The 21,137-nt window shown below is 48.5% G+C and overlaps 1 protein-coding gene across 1 annotated transcript in view; it reads right to left on the reverse strand.

Annotated features, from left to right (window-relative positions):
* SLC4A4 (solute carrier family 4 (sodium bicarbonate cotransporter), member 4) overlaps positions 1 to 21,137 on the reverse strand; it is a gene marked incomplete at its 5' end in the record, with an annotated part of 50,355 nt that overhangs the window by 11,776 nt on the left and 17,442 nt on the right. The window contains 7 exons of the mRNA XM_010082959.1: positions 2,029 to 2,101; positions 3,150 to 3,328; positions 7,819 to 7,980; positions 8,688 to 8,801; positions 11,153 to 11,341; positions 14,129 to 14,199; positions 17,237 to 17,508. Of these exons, the coding sequence (XP_010081261.1) occupies positions 2,029 to 2,101; positions 3,150 to 3,328; positions 7,819 to 7,980; positions 8,688 to 8,801; positions 11,153 to 11,341; positions 14,129 to 14,199; positions 17,237 to 17,508 (1,060 nt within the window). The remainder of the gene's footprint in view (positions 1 to 2,028; positions 2,102 to 3,149; positions 3,329 to 7,818; positions 7,981 to 8,687; positions 8,802 to 11,152; positions 11,342 to 14,128; positions 14,200 to 17,236; positions 17,509 to 21,137) is intronic.

The raw sequence follows: 21,137 nt of genomic DNA on the forward strand, positions 1-21,137 counted from the left end.
GAATTATTACAATCAGGCATTAAGGGCACAGAAATGCCTTTGTTTGTGCAGAGGAAGAAACTGTTACCAAGACATAAAAATCTGCTAGTTGTAAAAACAACCTCAGAAATTAAGAACAGGAATGCACCGACTTTTTTAAAGCCACTTTCTCCATTTGATAGCCAGGCAGCATCAATGCTCTCTGCCTGCCACCTCCCCTCCAGGCTCCCATCTAACTGTGCCTCGCAGCCCCCGCCGCTTCCAGCCTCCTCGTGACCACAAACTTGCTTTGGTCCAGACACACATCTGCTCCGTCACCGAGTTATCGCAGATGGTGCCACTGCTGAAGTGCGTTTGTTACCATTTTGAAACTCCTGCTCGCACCACGAGTGTACGGATCCACGGAGACGGGCTCCTGCGGCTGTCACCTCCCGTTGCGCAGCGCCACTCAAATCCGCATCCCCGGAGAAGGCAGTAGCCTCCACAAGGAACGGAGAAGCAGGTTTTCCAGTTTCATTCTATGATCTGATGGTCCATTATGCTCTGTGGTTATGTGCCAACAAACTGCAGGTCTTGGAGGACAGCTGCCTACCTAGCTGAAATGGTACCTCAGCAGCACATCGGTCCAGAGCCTTAGCTAAACTCACAAGAAAAAAAAATCAGGAGATTAAGAAATCACATTTAATTGCACTGTTTCCTCCAGAAACACGTTTTCCGCACTGCTGAGCTGGGCATCGCTTCGGAGCGATAAGGGATGTGCTATCTCAGAAGGATCCAGCCTGTAAGAATAAAAATGTGATTGTTGTGCTGGCTCTTTTCACAAGAAGCCAGGCGAGCTGCAGGAGCCTCACGCTGCCGAGGCGCGTGCCTTGGCAGCGGTACCAGGCAGGGTACAGCTTCACTACGCAGTGGCAACTGTCCCAAAGAATTTTGGCCAAAACTGTACCCCTGGACTAATACCATCAGCTGTAGGTGCTGCTCACTGCCATCGGTTCTGTGTGTTCTCTTCTCTCACGGAAACAACCTCCTCGCACATGGCCTGGGAGCAAGCAGCACATGAAGATTTTCTTCAGGTACACGTAGAAGGTGCTGAAAATGTGCCTGTGACAACTAACACGTACTGCAGGAACCGGGCTCCCCACTAGTGTGGTGTTGGCCAGGACGTTTGCAGGACTCGTGTTCTCCTCTAGAAGCAGCTAGACTTCAGGGCCGATGAGAAACTGAGACATCTATAGGCTGTGGCACTCCCTCCAAAATATCCTCAGCCAGGTCCAGCTCTGCCACGTGGTGCAGAATCATCCCAAGCTCTGCGCTCGATGGCTTCTTCCAGAGCAAGAGAGCAAAGTCCCTTTTAGCTGCCAGAGGAGAGGACTCCCAGGAGGGAATCTGTCCCAAGAGACGGTGCCACAGAGCCGTGCTCCTGCAGCCCCCAGCAGCTCCGCACGCACGGACCCCATGCAAAGGGGCAAACGCAGGATGTCAACGCTTGGGTTTGTGTGTGTGTGCACAGACCTAACTCACAGGCACACAAAGTAGATGCCAACGGACTTTTCTTGACTACGCATTCAACTGTTCATCTGCACCCTCCACACAGCAACCTCGCTGCACCGCCAGCCACCCTCCCGTCATGTCCTCAATAGGCTCTCAAGCTTTATCCACCATATATTTTCCATAAAACACAGGCACAGCAAAAGCACAAAATAAAACTTTATGTAAACATGGAAGAATTTGCATTTAAGAATGCAAACATTTGCATTTTTAAAATGAAAAAAAAAAAAATCCCAGCCCCCAAAATCACCAGCCCTGAAGTTTTTCACTATTACTATCTAGCACACTCCACTGACGTTATTTTTTCCTTCCAGAAAGTTTGCATTTAAGCTTCTATAAAACTGTAAAACAGCATCAGTAATTCTCACTCATCTACTTTTCCACCCTTCAATGATGAGCTTTTTAGTAGCAGAAAAACAGCCCGGCCGTCGCTGTGGTCCTTGCCACTCGTGTGGACTTCGCTGTGTGAGCAGAAGGAAGCGGAGAAGGTGAGGTGCTTACCTTTAGGATCGGAGCCATGAAGACAGACACACCGGTCAGAATGAAAACAATGACTCCGGTGACTCTCTGCTCCCTGGAACAAAATCACTGAGTTAGCAGCCTGGCTTCAGCTTTTATTCTGGTTTTATTCCCTCTCAGAGTACTCAAAGCCAACATAAAGCCTGACAACTCGCTTTTGCAGCCACATTTTCAAAGCAGACTGGCGACTACAAGCCAACAGCATCAGGCAGGTATCTGGGCTCTAACCAAGCCTTGCACACATCAGTTTTTGAACACCAGAGCTGTACACTGTCCTAGCTCCTCTGTTTGTGGATCAACAGAGTATCGCTACAGAGTGAGAAGGAGCGTGTTTCCATGTTAAACATTAGAAACCACTAACTAGCTAACCAAATTCTCTGCACGGCAGTATTTACAGCATGCAAATGGGTCATAAATCATTAGCTCTCCAGTCTTAATTCAAGTACCACATTGTGAGTCCTGCTCACAGCACTCCAGCAGCTGGATGAACGCTGTCTCTCACCCCCCACAGCACACTAAGCACAAAGAAGTTTGCGATCCCTGGCCCAGGTCTTCGTGGGGAGCTGGGCACGTGCCCCCACTGGCACCCACAGCCGCTCCCTACCTCTGAAAATACTTTTGCCAACAGTATGTCTGAGTACTGGAAGTTAGGCCATTCAATTTCTATTTAGTTGCCTAAAGAAGTGGCCTGATTTCCAGAAGTGCTCCTATTGAAAGCACTTCACATCACTTAATTAAGGCAGCCAAACAGGGAAAAAATGACTTGATCAAGTAAATTGATTACTCTAGGCATGACAAGTTTAAATTTGTTACCATTATATTTGCTAATGAGTGCCTCTCTAAATTCCATGGATGTAAATTTACCACGTACTTCTTTTTCTCAAACTGGAAAACTGTCTGATCTGGCTGAATAAACCTTTGAGGAGTTCCATGGGGATTTGTCCAAGGAATTGCTAGAGAGCTGTGCTGCCAAATCTCATAGACGGCTTTTGGAAATTCCCCCTGAACCTCTGCACGTGTCCTGCTCGAAGCAAGACCATTTACAGTACAAACTGATCTTTGTGGGCAAACAAGGCAATTGAGGCTTTTCTGGTTTGACATACCTCACTCCCAAAAACTTGGGCTGTTCTCCAGGGGCTGAAGTTTCTGTCTCCATCTTCAAGCTGTCGATATGAGCGATGGAGATCACAGTAGCAGCAACATACCAGGGCAGACCCATAAAGGAGCAGATGATCATCAGGATGGCCACCCAGAACAAATCCAGGTGATACCCAGCACCTTTCTGCGAAGGGAAAAAGACAACCTCCAGTTTAATTACTCTACATACCCAACAGCACAGCCAGGGCTCTGGCACCGGGGTGGAGACACACCAGGCAAACAGCATTTCCTTCTTAGAGCATCTTTTGGCCAACAGGAATTGCTGAAACAGCAGAGTAGGACACATTGCTCCTCAAAGGATGAAAACAGGGAAAACAGGTAAGCACTGCAGCTCTGGCAAGCTCTGAAAACATAAGCATGCAGTAAGCACAGCAGAGCAGCAGGCTTGCAAGCAGCCTGCGAAAAAACCCAGCACCTTGTGTACACCACCTAGTCCTTGGAGGCTGAGGGGGTACAAGCCAAGCCCTGTGACCAGTCAAACAGCTCTTTAGTTACTTGACACAACAGAGCGTGAGTTAAATACCATCAAAGAGCACTGCGTTCACAAAATAAATATTTGGCAAGATACACATTGTATTTTGTAAATACCATAATCAAGCTCTTATTATATATCTCTCCACATATGAGAAATATATAGAGCATATATTGATGTATATACTTAATACATATCTCTCCATCTCTCCATATCCATTATATAGACATATACACACACACACACACACATATATCTTGGTTATAATGGGTTCACACTGTTCTGAAGGAGCTCTGCAATTGTCTCTTAAAAAAACAAACCCGAAACCCCTCTATAAAGTGCTATTTTTATAATTTAATGTTCCCATTTTTTCAATGAGGTACCATGATGACAAGAAATCGAATGGCCAGCACCATCCCACCCCGCTGTGGCCTCCCTGTAGCATGTGCAAAACCACGACAGCCCATGTTGACAGCATGAGCGGCAGCAAGAGAGTCTGGAGAGGGCAAGCAGATGGAAGATCATCGCCAGAGCAGGCGGGCGGTTTGTGACCGCGTGAGCCGTTCATCCTTCTGCTCTGCTCCGAGTGCACAGGACTTCTTCCAATGTAGCGGGAAGCCAAGGTCGGTACCGTTGCATGCCAAAGAACCAACTGCAAGATCTCGCACTCGGGACTTCACAAACGGTCCAGGTCCTGCCGATCGAGCCTGGTGCTGGGGCATCTTCCAACACCCAGCCCTGTGCTCTCCTGGGGGATGCACCAAGAACAGCTCATGGGCTCACACCCCATCGGCAGGAGAAAGCTGCCCTCATTCTTCACTCCTTTTAAAGACCTCTGATCTCCTGCTTTTTAAATCCCTTAATGAACTAAGACAGGAAATCCAGCAGTCACGGGTGCCAAGAGAAGGACAGAAACGAGAGAGCCACCAAAGAACAGGATCTTCAGAAAAACACCAGAGGAATCCCTACGGTTTGCTGTTTTAAAGAAGATTAACCTTTCTTTAATCCTGCTCAACTTGATTTTATTGGAAAGAACAACTGATCTGGACCTGCTCGGTGACCCAGGAAGGAAAGCAACCCAGCTTGTCTTGAACAGTGCTCACTGTTTTCCTAACACATGTGCCGCTTACCTTGGCCGGCCAGCAGCACCGGGACGGTCACCCTGCGACACCCGGCCAATACCTTAGCAAGGCACTAGCAGGGGAAAAAAAAAAAGTCCTTCTTTAGGCCTAGAGTACAATTTGTGTATGGAGGCAGCTTTTGGTGCAGAGCAGCAGGCTTGGAGTTGAGAACCCTCCGTTAAACAAAAGCATGTGCTCACAACCGTAACAAAGGAAGCGGGAAATACAGTTTTTCTATTAAACAGCACTTTGCTGGAGTGTTTATCCTCTGTCACTAAGAAAGTGCAGTTGGTGCTGATAGCATAACCACGCTCAGTGCCTGCCAGCTGAAGAGACGAGGCGCCGCTTTTTTCATGGGGGAAGAATAGTGAATCTATTCCTCCAGTGATGAAGAAAACGATACGCCTGCTTCGTCAGGAGCAGGAGACAGACCTAAAACCCAGGCTGTGTCAACAACACGTACAGCCACCCAGGCGAGGGGGCAGGACAGCAGCAGAAAGCACATCTGCGCTAGCAGCACCCTCAGACAGGCTCGCTGATGCCTGTGCCCTGCCTTGCCTCCCTCACCGCCTCCATCCGATGGCTGCACAGATCCGGACAGCAAAACGGGACGTTCCGAGCGTGCTTTCAAACCAGCCCCATCAGGCTGTCAGCCGGTGCTCGGCATGGCACACAACGAACCTTCCCCATCCCTGCTGTTCTGACTTCTTCCTCCAGGGCAGGCTCAGGATGGTCTTAAATCACAGGTCAGCGTCTAACGCCCGCCGTGACCACACAGACCAGACGTCCTCCTCGTTTGCAAGTAAAGGTGCCACTCACACCAGAGCTCCATTTCCAGCAGCTCTCCATATAACTGATGAAGCAGATACCTAGATAATGACCCGGCACTACCCATGTTTTGAGCGAGTCTTTACTCTCACAGGTTAGGCCACTTGAAACGTGTCCCATTAGCAGGAAGGGAGAGCCTCCTTTTACAGGAATTTAATATTTTTCAATAGACCTGACCATGCAGGGAAAGGAAAAACCCAACAGGCATGAATACCTGCATAGCGCCAGTCTGGAAAGTTTATTTTAAAAACATTACTACATCCTAGGCTGTTATATGTCAGCGGATACAAAGCTCTTCTTTAAATAACATCCAACTGTGGCTATGCCCTTGGTATGTCCCAAATCTCTGCAGCTTATTGCTTGCATTTTACAGCCCCGTAAAGCCAACACAGCTGTCGTACTTGGGCCGTCTCCGGCCATACCCACCACAGGTGGGGTCCTGCCATCACCCCAGCACCCCAAAACCTCCTTCAGCGCGGCTGCCAGCCACGACGACATGCTGTGCTCCCTCAGGGAGGGCTGTGACACAAAGAGACCCCCAAATCTCTGCAGCTTATTGCTTGCATTTTACAGCCCCGTAAAGCCAACACAGCTGTCGTACTTGGGCCGTCTCCGGCCATACCCACCACAGGTGGGGTCCTGCCATCACCCCAGCACCCCAAAACCTCCTTCAGCGCGGCTGCCAGCCACGACGACATGCTGTGCTCCCTCAGGGAGGGCTGTGACACAAAGAGACCTTGTTCTGCTGCCCCAGCACCCCAAAACCTCCTTGAGCGCGGCTGCCAGCCACGACAACATGCTGTGCTCGCTCAGGGAGGGCTGTGACACAAAGAGACCTTGTTCTGCTGACTGCTAGCACATCCACCAGCGATCGTTTTACACAATAAACACAGTAACAGGGGTTTGTCAGATCTGTCTTACATGATAAACACAGTAACAGGGGTTTGTCAGATCTAGAGAAACTCAGCCCGTTGTGATAAGGCAAGAGAGATTTTTGTCTCGAATGCAATAACGCAGCTCCCAAAAACAGGCACTCGCTGCAGATCCACACATCCGTTGTGATAAGGCAAGAGATTTTTGTCTCGGATGCAATAACGCAGCTCCTAAAAACAGGCACTCGCTGCAGATCCACACACGTCGGTTCATTTACTCCACAGTTAACTCTCCCCCTCTTCCTACCTGACGTGGTGACAGAAGAGGATGCATAAGGATATCAGTCAGCTGTAAAACCGTGGCAAACATCCTTGCTGAACTTCAAACTTCCTCACACACAGCCCCGTGCCAGGGTTCATGGCATTCCCCAGGCAGGGCAGGAAAACCTGCCCACCCAGCTCCTTCTCCAGGTTATGGGCATGGCTCCTGCTGCAACGCCCTCCCTCCAAAGGCTTTCTGCTGATCCTGACCTGGTAGCCCCACACTGGTCACCTTTCTGTGCTGACTCACCCGATACACACAGCATCCCCTTACGGTGTCATTTAATTTAATAATTTTTCATCTCCTACTGGAAAAGCAGAGCATGCCAGGTGGGCAAGCGAAGTGGACAAGCACAGAACTCTGTTTGTGGTGAGACGTACACACTCTTTGCTCTTCTAATTCTTCAAACGCAAAGTCTTGCAGAATTACCAAGGCAAACGGCTAGATGCACACACTCTTTGCTTTTCTAATTCTTCAAATGCAAAGTCTTGCAGAATTACCAAGGCAAACGGCAGCTCTGGGGTCAGGTAGGACATGATGGGTCTAAGCCCTTTCCCCCACCTAGAAGGGAAGCGGTAGGTGGCTGGTTTTGCGAAATCCAACTACTCCTGGCATGGGACCTGTTTGTGAAGGAAGCAGGTGGAGCAGTCCCAAAGCTTCTCGACATGGGAACGCTTCAGGCCACACGACGGTGAAGCCAATCAAAATCAATAAACGCTTCCTGAACAAGACACCATGAGTTGGCCCCGCACAGGGTTCTCGCTGTAGGAGAAAGGCAAATGCTGTTTGCGCAACACTCGAGGTTTTAAAATCAATCAATGGTTTTCCGGTCAAAAACTCTGCGTTAGTCAACAAAATACATATTGACGTTGAACAACAGCAATAACGTTTCTGAGGTGGCACGTGTGTTCGGCACTGCCACAGGCTCTCCTCCACCTCTAGCACAGAAGAGGCACCGAGCAGCTCTTTGCACACGTGCAAGACACAACGCACACCCACCTTGAGCTTGTGCTCCTTCCTGTTGACGATGACGGCTGTGATTTGCTGGTCCATGAAGATGAGGATCGTCACCAGCAGTGCAGGGATGGCTGCTGCCAGGTACACCCACCACGGGTTCCCTCCAAAAGGTGGGATGAACCAACCCCTCTCGGGACTGGTTGGCTTTTAAGGACAAGGGAAGGAAAGCTTGAGTTAGAGCCGCAATACAGGAGCGATGACGTTCTAAACACAGTTGTACTTCCAGCAACCGGGCTTTTCCTTCCATTGAATGGCTACAGGGAGACACTTGGGAGGTTTGTGCGCAATACAAGAGGCGATGGTGTTCTAAACACACTTGTACTTCCAGCAACCGGGCTTTTCCTTCCATTGAATGGCTACAGGGAGACACTTGGGAGGTTTGTGACAACTTCATCCTTCCCATAAACAGCAAGAAAAGGTTCTTCCAAATTAACCATTGCTTATTGTGGATTAGCTTTTGCAAGCTGATGGCAACAAGGACACAAGGAGGCCTGTGAGAGGCTTGCTGGCAAGCACCCTTGAGCAGCTTCTTGAAGTGCTTCCAAGGACCTGAACAAGGGAACGTGTGGCCCCTGGGGTGACCGAGCACACAGCCCAGCTCATGTGAGCCTGGGTGCAAGAGCCTGCACCACCCAAAGGAGGTGGGAGAAGCTGGGCCTACAGAGGAAGAATTTAGGAGATAAATCAGCCAGTAAAATGATGCTAATAAAAAGGGTATCACCTGCTTAAAGCAGTCTTTTCCAGATAGCTGACTGCTTTCCTGTTTTGAGGGAAAGTCATTTTACACAGGGCAGAGGGGTGGAAAAGGGAACCGACTCCACAAACCACAGAACAAGCTGACAAGGACCTACCTTGAACTCACTTGGCACAATTAGTTTTGGTGTGTCCACACCTACCAGGGCATCTATTCCACAGAAAATCAAAATGGACAAGATAATGGCAAAGTCACTGATGAGCTTCCGGGCCTGAAACAGAAGTTGATATCGTAACAGTGGTTAGCGCTCTGAAACACCACTTCACCCAGGCTTTAGGTTCCAGGTGATACTCCAGCCTTGCGTTCAGTGGCAAGACAAGCTAATAATTTATTCTTTTGTAGAAACGAAGGTGCGCATTGTAACGTCTGATGCCATTTTCCCGAACGTGCCTTGGTACTTTATTGCACTGTCTGAAAGCCAAACAACTAAGCCTAAAGGGAAGTACGAAAACAAGCCTAACGAAAAATAAAACTGCTTTTGTAAGAAACTCCCATACGAATCCTTCGAGGCAGGCTCGCTGATATTACATTCAACAGCAGCCAACAACCACTCGTATGGAGACCTAGTTCCTCTGCAGCAGGGTCTGAAGAGACTTCTCAGGCTCAGCTTCCAATGTTAACAGACATTGAACATTTACAAATGAACCTATAAAAACAGTGACTTTTTTAGACATATAAAATACTGACTCCACCTGTTTGCCTTCTGATCTCTGATTCTTTAGGGTTCACATATTCGTGTTTTTCTATGCAGGGCCAGAGACTGCTTTTTTGACACAAGTCAAATCTTACAGGATTTGTAAAAATCTTACAGGATTTGTAAGGCATGTGGCTTTTAAAAAAATACTGTGTTATCCCCAGACTCCAGTCTTTTCATATGACTGATTTTGCAATGCTGATAAAAAAAAACAAATAGGGAAGGGAAGAAAGGGTATTTTACACCAGACAATGAAAATAGTCATGAACTTCCCTTTAGAAGATGAGAATCACAGATTCACACTTGCTAACCTCCAGTCAACTGGGACCTCCCCAGTTACCCAGGACTGCTGGTAAGTCATTGAAAGAGGCTTGGTGAGCACTTCCACCAGCTCCATCAGAACCCTTGGGTGGATACCATCCAGCCTCATAGACCTGTGCGCGTCTAAGTGACGTAGCAGCTTGCTAACCATTTCCCCTTGGATTATTCACTCTGCTCCCTGTCTTCCAGCTCAGGGGCCTGGGTAGACCCAAACTTCCACAACAGATGAGATGTTCTGTATGAGTGGAGGAGATTATGTTGGTTTTTGTTCAAGTAATAAAACAAACTAAACAGACAGGAGAAGAAACTAGGCTTCTTAGTTAAATCCTCAACATGTGCTGAAGAACACAACTCTACTGAAGTCATTGGAATACAACAAGCTAAAGCTGACACTGGTCAAGCCCTGAAATTTAACTGGGCAGGACCCACCGTGCTTGTCTGTGTGATCTTTTCAGAGCTGTTGTTCCTTCCAGGTTTCCCCGGTTCACATGGTTACAGATAAATTGAGCTGCATTCCAGCCTGGATGGAATTTGTTTCCTTTTTATTAAAAATAATAGAGGTTCAATTGTAAGACAGCAGAACAGTAAACATCCATGCAGGATAAATCCCCATGGGTCAGAATGCCAAAAATGGGGGGCAGGGAGGCAGGTCGCAGGGAAAAACCTGGCTTTGTTACACACGGAAACTGCCAGCTCGCATGCGTGTCAGGGGAGCTTTAGCTGGGGAGACAAGCAGACGCACCTGAGAGACGCAGACAAGCTGGCTGTGAGTCTGAGCAAACCCTTGTTTAAATCAATGCAGAGCTTTTCCAGGTCATCCGTATTTTGCACCTTATCCTCAGGGACAAAAGGGGATTTCAGCTTTAGGTCCCCACCGTAACAGGTAGACCAGACGTGGACTGTAGCAGAGTTCAACGTTTTTGCATTGATTTCTGAGCATTGCCCAAGCCACGTGGTAACTGCTCTATATGGACAGCTCGCTTACCCACTTTTACTCAGTGACGGAGCAAAGGGCTCCTTTAGTCCCCCCCTAATACTCCTCCTGGCTATAAGCAGGGAGACTGTGACATAAGGATTTGATAGCCCCTTTTGGTCATTTGATCTCTGTAAAACCAGAATCCTACCCCAGAGTCAGCGTGTCACATGAAGCTGTGTGTCACCCTGAAAATGGCCAGCTGAAATTATATATGCCTGAAGGACTCTTGTGACTTCTTAAGGTTGATAAACTATATTATTGTGTATCTCAGCTTGGAAGTGTTGCCTTCAGTACCTGTAAAATCCCTGCTGCACCCCCACGACAGACGAGGGCTCATTTTGGCTCTTCTGCTGCCTTACCCATGCCCTCCAGAAATACGGAAGGAGTGAAAGCTAAGCAATCCCAAGACATACCTTGGTTAACCAGTACCATGTTTTTTCACCAAATGCAATCTGCCCTCCCTGCAAAGCGCTCGTCCCTGTCTGTATGGCAGCTATACCAAAAGGAAGGCTTATCTTTGTGCTCTGAAAGAGCAAAGAAACAAAGTGTTAGGATGAAAGGAGATACTTACAGTGGTTGGAAAATAGCGACTGGTCTTGAATTTCTTCAGGGCCATGGAGCAGGTGTAAGTGCCAAAAAAGAGGATGAAAGACATGAGGGTAATGTCAGGGACATAGCCACAGTTGTTGCCCACAAGTTGTCCTCCGTATTTCAAGCACTCCTTCGTTGTCAGAGATGACCAGTCAATGGTGGTGTTGTCCTGCAGAAAAAAAAGAGAACATTGCCATGAAGCCCTGCTCATGTCAGCACTGCTCAGGCTGGGACAGGAATGGGGACAAAGCATCGGGAAAAATACTGGGAGGAATAGGGAGGCGTGGAGGGGAGACTGAAAATCCCTGTGCTTGCGCACAGACAGAACAGCTTTTAACTCGGACAGAGGATGGTATCACCTGGGAACACCATACAGAAGCTGGAGTGGCCCAAGACCACCTCTGCACCCACTCCCCTGGCTCTTCCCCACGACTGGAGTTACCAAGCCCCCTCTGTTTCACAGCGAAGCAGCCAGAAGGATGCTGAGGTTCAGGTTCTCTGCCATCCCCCCCGACACAGCACATCCCCACCTGCCTGCCCTCCCCATGGCACCACAGCAGCACCGCAGGTCTGGGCTGAGCTGCCAGCAAGTGCCCGTAGCTCCAGATGTGTCCTATGGCCCCAGCTCGCCTGCTGGCACCTAACGTGACACCCACAAACACAACTGTTGCCACTGATTTCAGCAAGAGCCAAGGGGCTCTTCCTCACAGCCTTGCCAAATAAGAACCTGCGTGGGAATTTCCTTCAATTGCTTCTGTTCTGATGTGAATGCCTCGTTACTAACGATGACTGATGGCAATGGCCAGATAGGGAGGCACCATTTGGATTTGAACTCTCCTTGAGGAATCCAGGACACACTAGTTGATCACCCGTTTCCTGACACCGGTGATGGAGCAGAGCCCAGGGAAGTGGCTCTTCCCCTCCCTGCGCCTGCATAATTCACAACCACGTCAGCGCAGGGATGGGGACAGAACAAATCCAAACGCACGAGGGGCCAAGAGCATAAACGTGCAGATAGCAGCGAGCTCGTGAGGCTATTCCAGGAATGCACAGAGCGCGCTGGCCGGGGGACACTGGTAATGCAGAGAGGGTATGTTAATACCAAGAAAAGTTTAAAGGAATTTCAGGTACCTACAAACTTCTGACAGTCTGAGAAGTTTCAGAATCAAAATGTCTCTGCTCCTCCCTTTCTGCGTGCAAACCCCACCAGAGAGAAAGAATATTTTTAAATACTCAAAATGGATAAATCCATAGAGAGGAAAGAGAATTTTACTCCGAATATTTAAGTTATAGAGAACTTATCACAAATGTGAGCACAGACTAATTCAGACCAACAAGCCATTTACTACAAAAAGGATGTTCTTTAGGCAAAAGTACAAAGCTCAAAATATTATAAGTGAGATTTTCAAGTAGAAAAAAACCCAAGCTTATATTAGAAATGTTGAAAATATTTAAGGTACTCTCTGAAAGCAAAAGGTTCATGGCCTCATGTTAAATTTAATAATACCTTGTTCACATGTGTACATTGAAAAATACATCTCATATGCCTCCCAACACTGCACGCTGATCCAATTGTAGTCTGAAGCTGCACGTAACAAACTGCAGCTTCCTCAGCCAGTGTTGTTCAGCCTCAGAGCAGAACTGAGGCATGATTTTGCTGACACTGATGGCAGTGGGGGGAAAAAACCCAACAGAAAGCCAGTTATGAGTCGCTGTTTGACCAAGTGCTGCTACATTTGCACTCTCAGCACTGGCTCTCTCCTCCCTCATCGACAGGATTCCTGCAGATCTGCCCTGACTGCCAGCTGCAGGGTGGTGACAGAGGGGAGAGCAAACGGGGCTTTCAGAGGAGGGAGAGGAAGAAAACACCGAAGATCCAGGGGTGCATTTCACACACGTTGGTTGTGCTTTGAAACTAGAAGGCATCCAAAGAGGAGCCTGGAGCAGAGACCGTGGCTAAGGCAGAGCATCCTGGGTTGGCAGCATGGCCCCCTGGCTCTTCCCAAAATCAGGCAGAGAGACACAGCCCGGTGTGACGGGAGCCCCCTCCAGCCCCACCACCCTGCAGGGCGGGTGCTGCACATCAGGGGTTTGGGGGAGGAGGGCTGAGATTGCTGTTCCAAGAAAGCACAGCCTGGAAATGTAACCTGTTGGGTTGTTTTCATGTCTCCAGAGCTCAGCTCAGTTCTCTGCCTTCCTCTTACACATGGCTCCCCCTCTCCCGAGACTGGCAACCAAATGCTAAACCCACCAAACCCACGGAGAGTTGTTCTTGCTAAGGAAACAGAAGTGGAAGCTCCTGACTGGTGTCGTATCGGAGCTTGGGGCTGCTCATCACCTCCCTGCGTGCTATTCTCTGTGACGGGCAGCGGAACAAGGAGACCCTCGTTTTCAGCCCTGTCCGAGGGAGCCGACTCGGATGCTCAGGGAGTGCAGGCAGCTGACGGAGGTGGGGCAGAGAAGAAGGCAGGGAGCAGCGAAGAGCACACAGGGTGCAGCCTGGCCAGCAGGAGACCTCGCTTCTGTTTCTGCGCCCCGTGACCGACTCCTCCGGGGACCCTGAGCAACACCCTTGCCTTCAAGTTTGTCTCTCGCACTCCCTCGTGCCCGGAGTCAGCTCAGAAACTGCTCCCTTTCTGCTGGGCCACGGGATGCCACACAAAAGTGGCCACCACGTCAAAGAAACACAGACAGGTATGATCTGCGCTCCTCAGAAAGTTGTTATTCTGTGTTTCGATACTCACGTTATCAAACTGTGTTTTGAGAAACCCTTGGAGGGTCAAGTGAGCACGCCAAAAAGCACATTTTCCCTGTGTCACGGGCAATGGGGGAGTTTCAGCGTGAGGATTTTCTTCATCTGATCAATTACTGATCTATTGGCACGGCCCAGCAGAAACATGTGGCACTTCAAAACTTCAGAGACCATATAATCCCTGCGCTTGCAAAGGGCACTTACCGTCTCCGCAGAGGAATAGAACAGCTCATCGGCTGACGGTACCGTTGTCCCGTTAAATAACGAGCTATTCACTGCAAGAGAGGACACAAAAAGGAACACTGTGAGCATGGTGCCGAAACAGCTAGGAAGGAAAGCAAATTGCAGCTGTTAAATCGTTTGTTACTCCATCTTTGTAAAAAAAAAAAAAAAAAAAAAAACCATCAAACTGTTTGCAATCTTTTTGCTCAACTGACTCAAAAGCATTCATCATCAATCACTTCAAAAAGGGAAAAAAAAAGGATACGTGAAACATCATGCAAATTTAACTGTTTTTTTTTTTTAAGTTCATTGTAATAAAAATAAAATAGAAAGACAGAGAGTATAATATTTCATTAGTTTAAAATATTTTTCTAAAGATTTCTGAACTAAAATATCCACAAACCTCTCATGATTATTAATTTGATGTTAACGCACATCTCCAAAGATATCCAGAAAAGTAAAATGCACCTCAGAACCCAGCACAAACACATTTTTTGAGTTAAAAAAAAATAGAGAGTAATTGAAATCCACACGTTGGAGACAATTTCTCTTAAAAAAGGGGCAGCATTCACTCTGACAATGATAGATGTATTCCTTTTGTTTTCATGGGATTAGAAATAATTTAGTTTAAATTTCATGTAGAAATGCAATCTCTCCTGAAAAGAGGCCTGTCAACTACATCCTCACATTTTAATTAGGTATTGAAGGTACTTCTATGTCCTGTAAGAATATTGAAGCTGTATTAAAATATTGCATAGGTCACAATTGCTTAGCTGGAGAAAGAAGAAGCGCGTTTGTCTTTTTTACTATTGAAATCATCCTAGAGTCCAAAGAAGAAGTCGCAGGACATTTTTATATGTAGGCAATCTTCCCCAGGCCATGGATTTTGCCGTGCCCTGAAGCATTATTGCAGATCTTGCTGCCAGCCTCTTCCTCGCGATGCCTCAGAAAGGGCAAGTATGGGAATGCCGGAGCATCCCAAGCGGGCAGCCTGCTCCTTAGCCCCAGGGCAGCACCGGCGCGGGGATGCTGTCTCTCCTGAACGCGGACGGAGCGTGGGTTTGGGTGCTGGTGTTGCATTCTAACTTCTTGCCCTATTAGAAAACAGAGCGTGTTTGCTCAGAGACACAGGTGCGAGGAGGCGCGGGGATCACAGGGGATTCGCCGTGTGCCACACTGAGTAAATTGCCAGGGTGTACACACATCCTGTCGGCGATTTCAAAGGCATTGTTTGAAGGTCCTGCGGGATGTCTTCCTTCAAGCCCTAAGGAAAGGCGAAGAGCCTCCATACAGGCACCAGCAACAGGCACACAGAGCCCCTTGGTGAAAGTGGTTGGTTTAGCCCCTGTCCTGGCTGCTGTTCGCTGCTTTGCCACTGATCTACTGTTGCGTGCTAAGAGAGAACATCTCCTCTGTAGCTGAGATCAGCAGCCGATGTGGAGACCTGTTTATTGAAGGAGCAAGAATTAAATCTGCGCTGTGTTTTGCTTGTGGATGCTGTCAGACACACACATGCATCAGGGTGCTTCAGCCCCGTGAAAGACCAAACTGTCAGCAGCGAGGCTGACATGCTGGCAGCCATCTAACAGGCCACTTGTTCCTCTGGAAAATTCCTTGCTACTGTGCATCAAATCCACCATGGACAGACATGCCACCAAGGAAGGGATGAGAACAGCCAAAGGACCCGGCTAGTGCTGCCAGCCCTGTGCACACTGTAACCCTGACACTTGCTTTACACACACACGCCTCAAATTAGTTTTTTGAACTTGTCCTGGGCTGAGTTTAAACACGGGATCACTCTGTTAGCTGCTCCGTTCCCAGACAGTTTGCCGTTTCCAGTCTTCCCCTCAACTTCGGCAACTCCTTTCCCATCTTTACCCTCTGAAACATCCAACCAAGAGGCAGATCAGATGAAGAGACCCACGGCAGGAAGGGTTTGTGAGCTTTATCAAACCATGCATTTTAACAAAGGTAGAGACCGGCATTGTGTTTCCAGGCCCAAATCTCTTACAAAGTAATGTGCAGGCTTCTGCCACGTGCTCAGTTTCCTCTACGCATTCCAGCGGTACCACCGCATTCGCCCTGAGCACTGATGAACAGGCGTTTAGATGGCAAGTGGAGACTTTTATTTCGGCGATGCCCTGTTAAAGAGAGACATCCAAGACCGTACCCCACCACCCCAACTCTTGGTCACCGCAAGAGCAAACAGCACCCTGCTGTTCAAAGGGAAACAGAACCCGGCCAACTTCCAAGTGCCTGCAGAGGTCCTGCGGGTAATAACTAACGTAAGCACACAGTTCCGATGAACCCAGTTCCTGATACCTTTTGCACACAGGTGTAGCAGCAAACAGCAGCTTTTCCTGTTTGACAGGTATGGCGAGATAACCTCACGTTTACTTTGAGCTCAAACCAAGTTTCTTACTCAGTCCTCATTGTTTGAAGGGTCCTAGGAGTGGTCACAGCTTCCCTAACGCTACGAGCCAGTGTACTTTTGTTTGTAGTTGGGGTTTGTAGCCCTTTTTCCTGGTTTTGTTGCCAGATCTATACGCACGCTGGCTACACTTGCCTTGCAGCCCACGCTCTAGCGACAGGCTGAGCTGCTGGAATTGCTTGTGCTTTTCCACTCGTACACGCAGGCAGGAGGTGCAAAACCACCCATGCTTGTGTAACGCCCTGAACAAATCCGGCTCCTGTGCTGGATAGAACGGCACAGCGGATACCAGGAGTGACGAAAGCACCATGGCAGTGACCCAGCCACCGTCTCTGCCCCTTCTTGGCCTCAGAGAAATGCCGTTCAGAATTAATAGCCACAGGGATGCAAGGAGACAAGGGTACAGAGACAGTGCCTCCACTGGTAAGGATGCTCTCATGAGGAGTCCCAGCAAGTCCAGCTAGAAAGACATTCCAGGTGGCACTTAGGGTGAAATTCACTCTTCAGCTTCAAAATAAGGCTCAGATAGAATATGTGAAGAAAACTGATAAAGAAGGATTAATCTACCCATTTATTGTCTGGGCTGCAGCCCAGTAGAAAAGTAAAACAAATGCAATTTCCCGCCTGCAAACTGGAGAGCTAATAAAACGTTCTCTTACCTGGATCTAATGGTTCACAGGCACAAGAGTAATGCGTGATATAGTCCACCTTGAACTCGGAGTTGATCGGGTAATGATCTGCCAGCTTGATCATCTTCTTAAAAGCATCGTAAATGAAGATGAAGCTAATAAGGGAGGAAAAACCTTCTTCGGTGAAGCGGGTGAAGTACTTGACCAGGAAGCTGGCATCAGTAGCGACGAGGACGAGACACTGGAAGGCTGACCAAAGGCCGATCCAGAGACGAAACTCCAGGTAGTCAAAGCCATGGTCTCTGCAACAAGACAGGGGTGGCAGAAAGGGAAAAGAGCAGGGGTTAGATACATCCATACAGGATCATGACTTCCCAGCGAGAAGTGGTGAACACCCAGCCTCTGGGACCTGTGCTAGTTTCGACTCAATGAGAGTGTTCCCACCTGCTAAGCTCTGTTTTCACCCAACCACCTCCAGAAACGTAGGTGGTGCAGTTTAACAGCCGAGGTGGCAGAAAAGCATGCAGAAGTGATTGGTCTTGCTTATGCCTCCACTAATAAAAGTTACCAGTGAATTCAAGCTCTTTCTAGGCTTCCCAGTAAAAATCCTCCCTTGGCAAGCACGCACAGAGCTGGAAAGGACCAAGCACCCAGCTGTCCACACCAAGAGCAGCTCAACACAGACAGCTTTCCATCAGCTGACGATGGAAGCACAGCTTACACATCTCCTTTAGAAAAGCAATTTCCTGCCAAGCTGCACACTCAGGAGCCTGCATTTCCACGTCTCTATCTTGCACTATCTGCAGAAATCAAAATATCAGCAGGAGAAGATAAAGAAGCACAAACCAGAAGACAACAAACCCTGGTGCCAGGACATGGCAGGCTGTGGAGAACGATGGAGTGAACCACATCGTTTCTTCCTGGAAAGTTTGTTTGCCCCTTGTTTGCTGCTTGAGACTGCCCTGCCCTGACAGCACAGAGTCCAAAGGCAACCTTTTAGGACTGAACAAATGTGAAAGCAGAACAGCAGAGCAGAGAAGGCCCTGCCAGGGAGGTTACTGCCTGTTCTGGGGCAGGGAGCGGGAGGCAGCGGGGCCGGCAGCCCCTGCTAGCTGGTCTTCCCTGGAAGCCAGGAGCCCTACCCCAGCAGGCTGCAGCGCTGAAGGACGGAGGAGGAAGGGCAGTTTCTGGGGAAAACCTCCGAGCAAAGTCTCTAACAGCATCAGAAAAGTCTGGGGAGGGTACTGGGACGGAGCCCAGGAGTTTATCCCTTCTTTCCCCCAACTACATCAAGTGTTCTAGGAAAAACTGAATGCCCTCCTCCTTGTGAGCCTGCCTCTAAATAAAAACCAGCAAAAGCTGTCTTTGAGACACCTTGGGAATGCAGGCTGCACCAGTAACCACAGCCTTCTCACACTGAGAGCCTGACCTTGAAGAAGGGTAAGGGGCAAGGAAGAAACAAGTGACGATTTAGAAAAAGAGAAGAGGAAAAAAAATAATAAAAGACCCTGGTGACAGCTCTCTGAAACATCCGGAGTCAGCGCCTCGAGAGAAGGAGCTGCCATCCATCCAACTGAGTGCGGAGAAGACAGCTGGCAGAAGCCCAGATGGCATCCTGACTGCACACCACTGAACAAGTTCAAAAGGTTTTAAACAACGTTCTGTTTCTTTTTTTTTTTTTTACCCCCTCAAGCTCCTGCAGCACTTCTGAAGCTCACAGAGCAAACGAAAAAGCAGAGGACAGTTTGCATACACAATACAACAGGCTAAATACTTTTGCTGTGATTAACTTTCTTTCTGAGGTCTCAGGAAGTGAAACTTTCCTGACAGCTCAGTTTTGCAGCTGGAAGACAGGAGGGCTGGGGTCTTGCTTTCCAGGGGAGCCCAGTGCCTCCCTTGCCATCGCTTCCAGCTCGGAGACCCAAACTCATCTCACAATGGGCACTGCAGAGACTCTGCATGGGAACATGAGTTGACCCAGGGTGTCCCGTAGCACCGACCCGCTCTGCCAGCAAGGCGGTGACTGCTGCTCCTGCAGGCACCCGAAGCTAGATGCACGGTTGGGTATGAATCAGTAGATGGGAAGTTTTTCTAATTTTGCTCCCAGCAGGGAACAGGGTGTTGTGAATATGAACAACCACAAAGGCATTATTGAAAAATCACAGTATTTGATTCCAATTTCCTTGTGAAAAAGACTCTCTCAAAAAAATCCTGCCATTCTGCTCCAGCAGGTTGTTAGGACAATAGCTTTCATAACCGCCACCTCCTCCTCGGGTTAAAAATAACCCCCTTCTCCTTCCCAAAACTGTAGACAGTATTTTTCCATCTTGCTGTTTTCCTTCCATGTGCTGCACCTGTGCTTTGACCTGCCCGCCAGATGCAAACAGCTATAGCTCATCTATTCCTGATTTTATTCGTTCTAGTTGAAGAAAGAAAACAAAGGTGCCCCTCTCTCGTGCTGCTGCGGAGCTCTCACCAGTCAGCAGCTCCCAGTTTCCCTCCCTAGGCTAGAGTCATTTTCTGTCCATTTTTTCTAGGCTCCATCCCTCCCTGCAGGGGGGAAGAGCCAGGTTTACGTCCATCTCCTCTGCCCCTGTTAGGCAGGATTGTGCAGACGGTGCGGAGGAGAGCGGCGGTCCCAGGGCCAGGCAGGAGGGGACCACATGGCATTGTAAGGCGCAGGAAGCCTCTCCGTGGCATCCCCAACTCCAAGCTGAACTTCTCCCTGGCTTGGCATGAATACGGCTCTGTGTAACAGCAACGGGAGCGTGGTGCGGGGCTGTTCAGGCTTCAAACCCAGCAGCACTGATTATAAAATACCACCAGCTTTGACAAGGCAGCGCGAGAACCGAAGCCTGCCCGTTTCATCCAGCTCTGCGCTACTTGCGATGTTATGAAGTGATTTAGGGAACCAGACAAAATCACCTCACTCCAGGAGAGTCCAGGGTAGCAGTCTGTAGGTGGGATCATGTGAAAATACACCATCTGCCTCGCAGAAGCGCTACCTCAAACGACTTCTGCAACACGTCAGGTATTCACAGGCAAGATGTGATTATATGCTCTCAATTATTTCTGAGTAACTACCCACCGAGATTAAATATAATGAGGAAGGAGATACAATTAAACCACCAAACATACAGACTGTGTCTCCTGCCTTATTGCAACCCGCAGCCAAGTTCAGCTTAATAATTCAATAGACCTTTTCTAAATATAACCACAAACGGCCAAAGAGCTGTTCCACATCACAGGCAACTGCTTTTAAAAGAACGCCCAGCAACGCCTTAAATCCAAAAGCTCTTGGTTTTGTCTCCTAAAATACAAACCTCTCACAACGTGCAGTGCTGTGAACGCTCCCTGATGGGGGAACGGAGCGCCACATGTGATCGGGGCAATTTCTGTACAACCTGAAATGAACTCCTTGCAAAACACCATCCAAAGCATCAGTAGTCCTACATGTAACATCATCAGTGACCAGATCAGTGAATGCACACACAACATCATCAGTGAATACGCCAACTCCTCTAGTGACCCTCCTTGTATTTTGACAGCATTGCAGTAAAGGAGAACACCCAGCAAAATGGGCTCCCTTTAGCTCCTGGTTTCAGCTCTCATCACTGCCTCAATGCTAATGTGGTGGGGAGGGAGCAGAACCTCCTTACAGCAGTTAAAATTAAAAAAACCCAAGAGCATTTAATGCAGCGAAGATCCACCGAAGAATCTGGGGGACAAACAGAAACAGACAGTTGTTCCTACCATAGCTACTTCTGCTTTTATAAACAATAGTGATTTCAAATGAAAAAAAAAAAACAAAACCAGTACTGATTTAAGGACAAATTTTTTTGTAACCTTGAGATCTGTGGTGTTTTGTTAGTGAAATCACCGAGAGCTGGATTTCTGTCTTTGCTCCTACAGGACACACACAGCAGCTGGG

The sequence above is a fragment of the Pterocles gutturalis genome, unplaced genomic scaffold (genome assembly GCF_000699245.1).
Source record: "Pterocles gutturalis isolate BGI_N339 unplaced genomic scaffold, ASM69924v1 scaffold11655, whole genome shotgun sequence".
Classification (NCBI taxonomy): Eukaryota; Metazoa; Chordata; class Aves; order Pterocliformes; family Pteroclidae; genus Pterocles; species Pterocles gutturalis.